This window comes from Puma concolor, chromosome C2 (assembly GCF_028749965.1).
Source record: "Puma concolor isolate L17-30 chromosome C2, mPumCon1.1.hap2, whole genome shotgun sequence".
Lineage (NCBI taxonomy): Eukaryota > Metazoa > Chordata > Mammalia > Carnivora > Felidae > Puma > Puma concolor.
Genome location: NC_141675.1, coordinates 103,801,052 through 103,813,876, shown reverse-complemented (window position 1 = coordinate 103,813,876; position 12,825 = coordinate 103,801,052). Strand labels below are relative to the sequence as shown.

General features: G+C 40.4%; 1 protein-coding gene across 1 annotated transcript; it reads right to left on the bottom strand.

The window, feature by feature from the left end:
• Positions 1-1,038: 1,038 nt before the first annotated feature.
• DPPA2 (developmental pluripotency associated 2) lies at positions 1,039-11,591 on the bottom strand. The gene is made up of 7 exons (XM_086720246.1): positions 11,565-11,591; positions 9,228-9,375; positions 6,935-7,098; positions 6,763-6,846; positions 5,601-5,862; positions 3,838-4,033; positions 1,039-1,168 (listed from the first exon to the last, which is right to left on the bottom strand). Exons 1-7 carry the CDS (start codon positions 11,589-11,591, stop codon positions 1,060-1,062), a joined length of 990 nt encoding a protein of 329 aa, XP_086576372.1. The 3' UTR covers positions 1,039-1,059.
• Positions 11,592-12,825: the final 1,234 nt, after the last annotated feature.

Sequence of the window (12,825 nt, the reverse complement as noted above, 5' to 3'; positions counted from 1 at the left end):
TTAGGAAACTGCAGGTTAAAGCAATGAGATGCTTCTACGCACCCATCAGAATGGCCAAAATCCAAAGCACTGACACCACCAAATGCTGGTGAGGATGTGGAGCAACAAGAACTCTCAGTCGTTCCTGGTAGGAATGCAAAATGGTATAGCCATTTTGGGAGACAGTTTGGCAGTTTCTTACAAAACTAAACATACTTTTACCACATGATCCAGCAATCATGCTTTTTGGTACTTACCTAAATAAGTAGAAAGGGTATACCCATACAAAAACCTGCACACAATAAAGCAGCTTTATTCATAATTTCCAAAAGTTGGAAGCAGCCAAGATGACTTTTAATATGTGAATGAATAACCAAACTAAGGTACATGCAGGCAATGGAATATTCTGCACCAAAAAGAAGTAGGCTATCAAGTCATGAAAAGGAGGAAACTTAAATGCACATTGCTGTGAAAGAAGTTAATTTGAAAAGGCTTCTTATGATTCCAAATACATAACATTCTAGAAAAGGCAAAGCCATGGAGACAGTAAAAAGATCAGTGGTCAGGGGTTGATGGTAAGAGACTACTGAGTAGATAAAACATGAAAGTTTTAGAGTAGCGAAACTATTTTGATGACACCATAATGGTGGATGTAGGTGGTCATTATACACTTGTCAAAACCCATAGACTGTACAACACAAAAAGTGAATCCTCTTGTAAGCCATGGGCTTTGCATGATAATGATAAGTCAATGTAGGTTCAACACCTGCATCACTCTGGTGAAGGATTTTGGTAGCAGGGGAAGGAGTTGAGGCAGTATTTCATTCTGTACTTTCTGCTCAATTTTTTCTGAAAGCCTAAAACTACTTTAAAAACCTATGAATGAAAACAGAACTAAGTTATATTCTATATAACTAAATACTTGAAGTAGCAGTAGCAGTCACGTCTTGGCAAACCTCAAGCACAGAATCTAGACACTCACATCTGTGCCCAAGGCCTCAGGCAACACTGAAGATGGTCAAGACAGAGCAGGACAGTCACTGGGATGAAAATCAATAGTAGCCACAGGATCTCCACCATTTATTCTTTATTAAGATATGGCCCACTCAAAGGGAAAGATGTTGATGTATTCAAGCCACGTCGCCTCTCCTTCCCCATTGCAATTAATCTTTTCATTATCTTCTTATTCCTATAAAGAAAGTTAGAAAAAGAATTTTGAAAATTTGTTACAATAAGATAGACCATTCTATACCAACCACAATAAAGCAGGAATCCACTTCTGGCATTTCTTAGTAGTTTGCCCTACCACCTAAGATTTTACATGGTAAAGAAAGGAAGGATTGTTCACTTAACATCAGGGCACATATTCTATACACTACAATCGGTTCCATGTTCCACTTCTTTATATTTACACATTCCCTTTTTTTTCTTGTACCTTCTTCCCACATCCCCTTTTCTCTTCACACTTGATCACATGGTTTTCCCATTTATAAATAAAGAAGAAGCAAAAGAGAGGAAGGAAGAAAGAAGGAAAGAAGAAGGAAGGAAGCAAACGAGCTCCCTTGATATTGCTGCCTCAACTACTATCTCATTCTCAGCTCAGGTAGAACAGATCATTAATATGTCCTGTTCCTATGTTCTTCACATGTTCTACTCCAATTTGTAACTACCCTATTCTGTTTCTATTGACTCTCTCAAGATACTCTCAAAAAGGCCACCGATGGTATCCTAAATTGACATTCCCAACAGCAGTGCATTAACCATAGTCTTACATGGCCATCTCACTGCCGGCCATTTCCTTCTGAAACTCTTTGTCCATTGATTTCTTTTAACTTACCTTTCAGCCTCTACCTGTACTTCAGTCTCCATTGCTCACCTGCCATTGACATGCTGATTCTCTTTTGGGTTCTTTCCACTACATACTCCCATGCACAATTTATATGCTAAAGACTCCCAAATGTGTTTCTTTCTAGCCTACATGTCTCCCAGAACTCTAGACCCATGGCCAGCATGACCCATGTATTCCATCCTTTGCCACTGAACTGGACTTTTCTATCTTTTCATCTAGTAAGACAACAACTGTTCCCTCTACTCCTACATTTCTTATATTTGTTCCATTATACTTTAAATTCTTTGCCAGGCTCATAGATTCTGTCTTTCCAGAATTATTATAGTAATCTCTTACCTTCAAATTTAGTTTCTGTTGCAAGATTTCAATTCACTTCCTAAAAAAACCCTTAGTTTTCTTTTCTCATATCACCTCCATCCAACTCCATTGTCAAAAGCTGAATTTTTTACTCCTAGATCAACATTAGGAGTTCTACAGTCTATATAAAATCTAAAGCAGAGCTTATGTGTATGCCCAATATATATTTCCCTGGGTGGTGAGTAGGTAGTTATATTCTCAAAGGAGTCTATGTCATAGAAGTGACTAAGAAATTACAACCCACAGGATAACATGAAACCTTATATATAGATATAAAAGTAACAATGATCTGCTCCTCCCCTTCCCAGACTTTTTTGTCAATATAAGCTTCAATCATATTGACCTATTTGCCATTTCTCAGTATGTCATATTCTTTCAGTTCTATGTATTTGGATGAGCGGTTTGCCCTAATTATTACTTTCCAACTGGTAAACTCTTCCTCAGTACATGTAATCCCTTGGGAAGTTTCCCTAAGCTACTCCAATGTAGGTACTACCCATACATTTTCTTTTTCTTTTTTTTTTAAATATAATTTATTGTCAAATTGGTTTCAATACAACACCCAGTGCTCATTCCAACAAGTGCCTTCCTCCCTGCCCATCACCCACTTTCCCCCTCCCCCTCCCCCCATCTACCCTTAGTTTGTTCTCAGTCCTTAAGAGTCTCTTATGGTTTGCCTCCCTCCCTCTCTATAACTCTTTTTCCCCCTCCCCCTCCCCCATGGTCTTCTGTTAAGTTTCTCAAGATACACATATGAGTAAAAACATATGGTATCTGTCTTTCTCTGCCTGGCTTATTTCACTTAGCATAACACCCTCCAGTTCTATCCACGTTGCTGCAAATGGCCAGATTTCATTCTTTCTCATTGCCAAGTAGTATTCTATTGTATATATAAGCCACATCTTCTTTATCCATTCGTCAGTTGATGGACATTAGGCTCTTTCCATAATTTGGCTATTGTTGAGAGTGCTGCTATAAACATTGGGGTACATGTGCCCCTGTGCACCAGCACTCCTGTATCCTTTGGGTAGGTTCCTAGCAGTGCTATTGCTGGGTCATAGGGTAGTTCTATTTTTAATTTTTTGAGGAACCTCCACAGTTTTCCAGAGTGGCTGCACCAGTTTGCATTCCCACCAACAGTGCAAGAGGGTTCCCATTTCTCCACATCCTCTCCAGCATCTATAGCGTCCTGATTTGTTCATTTTAGCCACTCTGACCAGTGTGAGGTGATATCTCATGGTAGTTTTGACTTGCATTTCCCTGATAACTACCCATACATTTTCACAGTCTCCGTTACTCTTTTTCATTCAAGCGTGCTACATGGATTTTGTCCTACATATTTGTGTATACACAAGTGAGGTATCTGACATGTGGTGAATTCTTAACATCTTTTTTTTTCCCTTAAAATACATCTCTAAAATGGAGGCAGTTAAGGTCCCAACTTGGATACTTTGTTCAGATTTCTAAGAAGCCATATTTATCTGAGTTCTAATCCATTACTATGTTTTTTGCTTCCTATTTTTGCCTAATCTATATAGCAAATAAAGAAAATAATATATTGGCCCTCCACCTTCTCCTACTAAATTATTCAGAAACACATCTAGACATCTCCTTTTCTGTGTGTCAGACTTAGAAAAATACTTAAGGGTTACCTCTTAGCACATTCAGGGCATAACATATTATCTTCAAGGCCCGGGGATGGGAAAGTACAGGCGGGCAACAGGAAGAGAGAAATCATCCTCTTGGGGGTGTCAGGCACCCAGGCCTGACCTGCATGAAACTGCAGGCGAACCCAACCTTTTGTGTCTGCCAAGAGAGGTCTGCCATGGACCACACACCACCTGACACCTGAGGATGGAAAGAGAAGCAAATATAAACAGCTAATCCAAGGTCTCAGAACATCACTCTGGGTTTTGCTTTTATATTCTGTTGATGACTCAACTGAATGAAAAGCATGAAAAAATGTCCACCAAAGACACTATAATCTAACTTCACAAATTACGTAGCACAAGGGATGACAATTAACTTAAAAAAAAAATTAACGTTTTATTTTATTTTTGAAAGAGAGAGACTGAGTACGAGTGGGAGAGGGGCAGAGAGAGGGAGAGAGAGGGAGACACAGAATCTGAAGCAGGCTCCAGACTACAAGCTGTCAGCCAAGAGCCCAACTCATGAACTGCAAGATCATGACCTGAGCCAAAGTTGGATGCTTAACCAACTAGGCCACCCAGGCACAATTAATATTTTCGAATGGTTGCTTTGTGTCTAAGATTTTGCTAAGTGGTTTACATGTACGAATACATCTATTCTTAAGAAGATTATTCATATTGACCTTCTATTTACTTTTATTTACAGGTGAGGTAACTGAAGCTTATCGTGTTAAATATTACAATTTTCCCAGAACCATGACATGGATCTAGATATTCTGATTCAAAGCCCATTTGCCCAACTATTATACTGTACTTCCTCAACAACACAAAACAGGCAAAAAGATCTTTGTTTAAAAGTCCAAGGAACAGGGCCACCTGGGTAGATCAGTTAGTTGAGCATCTAACTTCGGCTCAGGTCATCATCTCGAGGTCTGTGGGTTCGAGCCCCAGGTCAGGCTCTGTGCTGACAGCTCAGAGCCTTAAGCCTGCTTCAGATTCTGTGTCTCCCTTTCTCTCTGCCCCTTCTGCTCTCTCTCTCTCTCTCTCTCTCTCTCTCTCTCAAAAAGAAAACAAATATTGAAAAAAATTTTAAGAAAAAAAAAAGGCCTTGAGGTAGGGAAAGACAGGGGAAGGCTCAGATTGTGGCTGACCACATTATCAGATTATGCTTTCTTCCCACCTCAGACTTTGGCTTATGATAAAAAAGTAAGCACTCAATCACCTAGCTCAGACACTGGTCCAGGTAAAACTTGGCTACCTAGCAACCAAAAGATAATCCATATATAAGTCTAATATCAATCTACATTATTTTAACTCTTTCCTTTTTATTACCTTTCAGTATGAGACTAATAAAATTTTAAATTTAACTTAAAAAAATTTTTCTTTTATTTTTGAGAGAGAGAGAGAGAGAGAGAGAGCAAGTGGGAGAGAGAGAGAGGGAGACACAGAATCCAAAGCAGGTTCCAGGCTCCAAGCTGTCAGCACAGAGCCCAATGTGGGGCTCGAACTCATGAACAGTGAGATTATGGCCTGAGCCAAAGTCAGGCTCAGACTGAGCCACCCAGGCACCCCTAAAATTTAACCTTCTTTCTAGGGAATAGTACTCACCTTTTTTTTTTTTTTTTTTTTTTTTTTCTTTTTAAAGTAGGCTCCATGCCCAACATGGAGCTTGAACTCATGACCATGAGATCAAAGAGTTGCATCCTCTACTGACTAACTAAGCCAGCTGGGGGCTCCAGTGCTCACTTTTTTCAGGTTAATCTTACCAGAGGCTTGCAGGAGAAAAGTCTCAACGGAAACAGGAATGGGACGTGAATTCACAGACTTGGATTGACTGGCTCTTGCAGCAATTCTTGACCACGCTGCCAACATGCCTTCTTGTGCTGAAGTTATCACTTCAACTATATTAATCCCTTCCTCTCTTTCACTCTTCTTACAACGTTTCCGAATCCTTGCTCTCTTGGTTGCCATCTTGCATTTTGTCGAACATGACTGCAATTGGGCCTCTGGTGATATTTTAGGAATATTCTGCAAATGGTGATTCATGGTGAGTATTCAGCGAAGTGCTACTGCCCTAAAGATTTTTGTGTTTTGTGTTAATTTTATCATTCTTTATACATTGGCCCATGTATATAAGTGTGGGAAAGATTTAGGATTGTTAGTTCCCTTAGAGCAGCAGTTTTCTAGGAGAAATTTTTGACTGTTAAAACTAGGGGTTGGGGAAGCAGAGGGGCTTGCCACTGACATTTAGGGGGTAGAGGCCAGGGATGTTTAGGCCTAAAATGCAGCAGACAGCCCCCCCACCAAATAAATTATTTGGCCCCAAATGTCAAGTCTTTTTTCTTTTTTTATTACTGAAGTAGAGTTGACATACAATAATATATTAGTTTCAGGTGTACAACACAGTGATTCAACATTTACATACATTACCAAGCAATCACCATTAAGTCTAGGTACCATTTGTCACCATACAAAGTTGCTCCATTACTGACTATATTCCTTATGCTGTACGTTGCATCCCCATGTCTTATTTACTTTATCACTGGAAGTTACTACCTTTCAATTCCTATCCCTTATTTTGCCCATCCCCCGCACGCCTCCCTTCAGGCAACCTCCAGATCGTTCCCTGTATCTATGAGTCTGTTTCTGTTTTGTTTTGATTGGTTGTTTTTTAAGATTCCACATATAAGTGAAATCATATGGCCTTTGTCTTTCTGTCTAACTTATTTCACTCAATACCCTCTAGGTCTACCCATATTATCGCAAATGGCAAGATTTCACTTTTTATGGCTGAATAATATTCCTTTGTATCATATATATAACATTTCCTTTATCCAAAATGTCAATAACCCTGGCTGAGAAATCTTGCCTTACATATACAACATATAGAGATGGTGGGAGAGTAGATACAATTCAGTCAGAACTCACCTTAACATTGTCACCACACCTCTTACTCACCTCATTTATTTCAGAGTAAGCATGTTTCTGGAGCCTCAAATAAACATCTATTTTCTAAGGAAATTAAGAGGGGAAATAAAAATTATAAATTGATAAAACTTTCCACACTTTGTGCAGCAGAGTCTCCCAACAGTGTACTCACCCGGCCATCGGTACTCAAATTAAATTGTTGGCACCAGTTTCGCAAAGTGTCCCAACGTACTTTATTAACTGGAGGCAAACTGGTTGGCAAGGGAAGGATCGGTGTATTACAACAACTGTGTTTTGGACAAGACTTGAATTGTTCATTCATTTGAAGATGACAAACTAAAAAAAGAAGGAAACGAAAGCAGTAACAATTTAATATTTCTAAGATTATAATTTAACAAAGTTGTTGCTAATTTCTCATAACCCAATTTATATATATATATATATATATATATATATATATATATATATATATTTCCCTCTATTACAAGTAGAGGAATAGATTCTGTAATTAAAGGACTTACCCAAGGTCACATCTCCATTAAATGGCAGACCTGGAACTCAAACCTACATTTTGAAATTCCAAATCCTAGGTTTTTTTACATTACATACAACAACCTTTTACTGCCATCAACAAACACCTGGACAGAACATTTTATTGGATTGCTACTCCAAAATGTCTAGATTTTGAACAAAAATACCAGTTGTCCTGAGAGAAATCAAAGAAATCACCCAACCAACAAAGGTCCTGCATTCTGTCTGCCCACCTCATTTTCTTTTTTTTTTTTTTTTATTAAAATTTTTTTTTTTTTCAACGTTTATTTATTTTTGGGACAGAGAGAGACAGAGCATGAACGGGCGAGGGGCAGAGAGAGAGGGAGACACAGAATCGGAAACAGGCTCCAGGCTCTGAGCCATCAGCCCAGAGCCCGACGCGGGGCTCGAACTCACGGACCGCGAGATCGTGACCTGGCTGAAGTCGGACGCTTAACCGACTGCGCCACCCAGGCGCCCCATCATTTTCCTGGTCAGCATCCCATCTCACCTCACTCTGCTTAGGTGTAACCTGCCACTGTTTACTTTGCATTGAAGTCCTTATTCTTGGTCCAGAAAATAAAATCATTCTGAAAATACTTATTTGATGCTTTTACGTGAAACACTAAGAACAGATTTAAAGGGTCATGACATTAAGAGCTGCTAGGTATTTGGTCACTAAGTACTTATCAAGCAAAATACTAATAATTGGAGGAAATGTTGATCAAAGGATACAAATGTTCAGTTATAAGATGTTCAGGAGTTCTGGGGATCTGATGTACAGCATAGTGACTATTGTTTTTTTAATTCTTTTTTTTTTTTTAGATTCATTTTGTTTTTAGACAGAGAGCCCAAGAAGGGGAGGAGGCAAGGGGCAGAGAGACAAACAGAAAAAGAGAGACTCTCCAGCAGGCTCCACCCTCAGTGCACAGTCCTGCATGGGGCCCAATCCCACAACCCTGGGATTATGACCTGAGACAAAAATCAAGAGTCAGATGCTCAACCAACTGAGCCACCCAGGGGCCCAGCATAGTGACTATTGTTAACAATATTATTCTGTATGTTTTAAAAAAATGTTTTTAATATTTATTTTTGAGAGAGAGACAGAGTCTGAGCAGGGCAGGGGCAGAGAGCGAGGGAAACAAAGAATCTGAAGCAGGCTCCAGGCTCTGAGCTGTCAGCACAGAGCCCAATGCAGGGCTCGACCCACGAACCTTGAGATCATAACCTGAGCCACCCAACTGTCCCATACACTGTATATTTTAAAGTTGCTGAGAGTAGAGGTGCCTGGGTGACACGGTCAGTTCAGCGCCTAACCTTCGTTTTGGCGTGGGTCATCTCATGGTTCATGAGATAGAGCCCAAAACTGACAGCACGGAGCCTCTTGGGATTCTCTCTCTCCCTCTCAAGATAAAACTTAAATAAAATAAAATTGCTGAGAGTATCTTTAAATGTTTTCACCACAAGGTGGGGGTGGGGGGAGGTAACTGTGTGAGGTGATAGACGTGCTCGTTAACCTTATTTTGGTAATCATTTTGCAATACAAATGTGTATCAATCACCACATTGTACACCTTAAGATTATACAAGGTTAGATGTTGATTATATCTCGACGCTGGAAAAAAACAATTTAGTCTTTACGAGAGGTATGTAAAGTATGCATTAACCAAAATAAAAGAAGATTGAGCTCTATAGGTTGGGAATTTGAATTCATAGTCTGCTGACTAGAAGACCATGCTCTGTCCAAGGCACTTCACACACCCATTTTTGTGTCTTAAGAGCAAGTCATGGTGCCTAATAAATGAAGTCTAGGAGTTTGAGAGCTCTCTTACCACAGATACTCAAGGTGAGATTTAAGGAAAAAAAGGAGAAATCTTTTCCCTGGGCTTCCCAGAGCTGGGGGAGCAGCAAACTGAGCAATCACTGTCCTCATACCTTTATCGTTTGTCCCAGGCATCTCCAGGCCAACTTCTGAAGTTGAGGAAACACTTGGTTCCACCTGATGTTCTTCATTAGTTTCTTCATTAACTGGAACCAATGTGAGAACCACAGTTTCTTCCTCTAATGCCTCCTCGGAGAAATTCTGGAAAGGGAAAGGTCAACCACAGAGTCTCATTGGATGCCATATGCCTAAACTGCTTATTTTCAGAGCACAATTGATAAGAAACTCAGAAGCCAGTAGGTGGCTAGAGAGCAAACTTATGGTGATTCCCTGAATTTGATGTTGATTAGCAGACCCTTTATTAGATAAGAGAAACAGGGGTGCCTGGCTAACTCAGTCCATGGTGCATGTGGCTCTTGATCTTGGAGTTGTGAGTTCAAGTCCTACATGGGGTGTAGAGATTACTTAAAATAATAAATAAATAAATACATACATACATACATAAATAAATGCCAGACAAACAATGAGAAAATGGACAAAAGTAGATGTACAGATGGGTGTAGATGAAAGGATATGTCTTGAGCTTAGGGAAACCATCTCCCTCAAGGCCTTCCTCTCCCTCCACTAAAACACTTTTATTTTATCTGCTAAAACTATATGGAATGTGTTCCTGCTTTCCCATCTTCTATCATGATTCCTGATGATTCCCAATTCCAGCTATCATCAACTCTCACTGATAGATGCAATAATTCCCTATTACTCCAAGCGGCATTCTTTCTGCAGATTGCTCTCCTGCCTTTTTTTTTCTTTTTTCTTTTTTTAGGAGAGAGAGAGAGAGAGAGAGAGAGAGAGAGAGAGAGAGAGCGCAGGGGAGGGGCAGAGGAAGAGAGAGACTTTTAAGTGGGTTATCCATTTAGCATGGAGCCAGAAGCGGGGACAGACCGTGAGATGATGACCCGAGCCGAAATCAAGAGTAGTGCCAAACACTTCAATGGCTTATCAAAAACGGCCACGCATGACCTACAAATTTCTGTAGTCTGACCCCTGCCTGCCACTCTAGCTCAAGACCCCTGAGCTTTCTAAGTTCCAGGCATACTGGCTTTATTTCAACCCGACCAGAGAGTTTACTCTCTGCTGCAATCGCAGCCACACATCCAACGCCCAGTTAGGAAGGAAGTGACATTTACCGGTTTTGTCCAGTACATGTGCACCGCACTACGTGCTTTCTGTATTTCTCTCACTTAATCTTCACAGCACGTGTATAATAATTTATCAGTATTCTCACTTTACAAATTAGGCAACTGAGTCTCAAAAATTAAATGAACAATGTCAGAGTAACATGTGCTTAAGTTTCTGAACTGAGCTTTTCCTCTCAGATCCAAAGGTGAATAAACTCCATCCCAGTCCCATTGCAATACTTGCTTCTCAGAACAGCCAAGTAGATCTGAGGGGGCCATGCCCTTCCCCCTATTTCCGATTCAATGGCTTCCCATTGCTCATACTCTCATCCTGCATATGTATAACACCGTTAAGCTTTTGTTTTAATGTTTATTTATCTTTGAGAGAGACAGCACACGCACCGGGGAGGAGCAGAAAGAAAGGGAGACACAGAATCCAAAGCAGGCTCCAGACTTTGAACTGTCAGCACAGAGCCCAGGAACTGCGAGATCATGACCTGAGCCAGAGTCAGATGCTTAACCCACTAAGCCACCTCAGTGACTCCCCAAGATTTTATTTTTAAGTAATATCTACACCTAAGGTGGGGCTCAAACTTAGAACCCCAAGATCAAAGATCTCTCGCTCTACCAGCTGACCCAGACAGACACCCCTGTGTAACACTTTTTCAAGGCACTCCCATGCACATTCACTGGTCAGCTTCAAAAAAAAAGTTATTAGGGGAATATTACTCCACTCCAGAGAGTGGAGTCTGAGAGGCTGAAAGCAGCGATATGACTTGCCGGTCATCCGTATACTTAATATTTGGGAGTAGGAGAAACTCCCCAAGGGAAGAAACCAAATTGGTCACTTCACTTTCTGACCCCATCCACAATACCCTTTCTCACTTTCTTTTTATTCTTTTTATTGTTTCTTTAGGTTTTCCATTTGCCCAGCTGCAACATGTCTTTCTACAGAATACATCCCTTACGTTGGCCTGGGAACGGAAATCTTTATTTTGTGTTTCTCACTCTGACCCAAATAGACACAGAGCCACAATCGTGGGTAAGAAAAGTAATAATCCACTTACAAAGAGGAGGGACTCCAAGATGGAGATTTCTTACCCTCAGAAACGAAGTCCCATGGCATGAAGTAAACATAAGCAAGCTCTAGAAAGACTTTGAAAAATGAATCTGTAGGAAAATCCATTCTATGGGAACGAAACCTACCTGAGCGCTGTTTTCATAACTCGAGTACGCCATTTCCAGGAATACTTAGGGGAAGGTGAAGCCTGCAAGGTTGGTTCACCGGCCCTTCACTCCTTTTCACCTGGGGGCTTCCAGCCTGATTTCTCCTTTTATAAGCAAATGTCTCTGTCTACTTCCTGTTTCCCAGAAGAGGGGGGGGTTTCCTTCCTCCTCTTCTTCCCCTCCCTTATTATCTGACAGTGTAATAATTTCATCAGTTTTGCACTCCCCTTTGGTCCATTATGTGACAGTTGAGCTGTTGGGTAATGAATATCACTCCTAAGATTTTTTTTTTTTTAAATAAGATTTTTAGGGGCAGCCGCTTGGCTCCATAGGTAGAGCCTGTGACTCTTTATCTTGAGATCATGAGTTCAAGCCAGATGTTGGACGTAGAGTTTACTTAAAAAAAAAAAAAAAATAGAATAAAATCTTTGTTATTATTTTAAGGTGAGATGTGGGAGAAACTAGACGTGACAAATTCTTGCTAACAAGTTGCAACTGAATCAAAAAATATATTTTTAAAACATTTCTAGGACAATATTGATGTTGGATTGAATGATGTTATTATGGAGGGAGTAAAAAAATAGAATCAGAGGTATTTTATAACTGATTTATGCCCATGGGTGTGTCGTTCACTGGGAGATTAGATTTAAATTGTAGGGGGTGGATAACAATCTCTCCCGGATCAAGTTCTAAACACAAATATTAAATCTGCATTACTGGTGAGCTGGGTACAGGGAAGGATTTGGCTGTTTACAACACAAGCAGCAAGGGGCGTCTGGGTGGCTCTATCGGTTAAGTGACCAACTTCAGCTCAGGTCGTGATCTCACTGTTCATGAGTTTGAGTCCCACAGGGGGCTCACTGCTGTCAGCGGGGAGCCCACTTTGGATCCTCTATCCCCTTCTTTCTCTGCCCCTCCCCTGTTCACGCTTTCTCTCAAAAAATAAAAACAAAACAAACAAACAGAAAACACTAAGGCAAATGATGGACAAATGAATGCAGAAAAAACTGCAAGCACTTGGAAATTGCTGGAGCATAGTGCTGGAGGCAGGATGTGACAAGGCAGGATGGGATAAGAGATGAGGCTGGAAAAGTCACAGATGTTTTCATAGGTCACTCTAAGAAGCCAGAGCTATTAAAGGAAAATATTCACAAACAGTATGGCAGTACTGGCATCCATTGGTCTCTCTTTGGGCTTTCTCCTTCCTTAGTAAAATGGTCCGGTCCATCAGTCTTAGGACCCACTA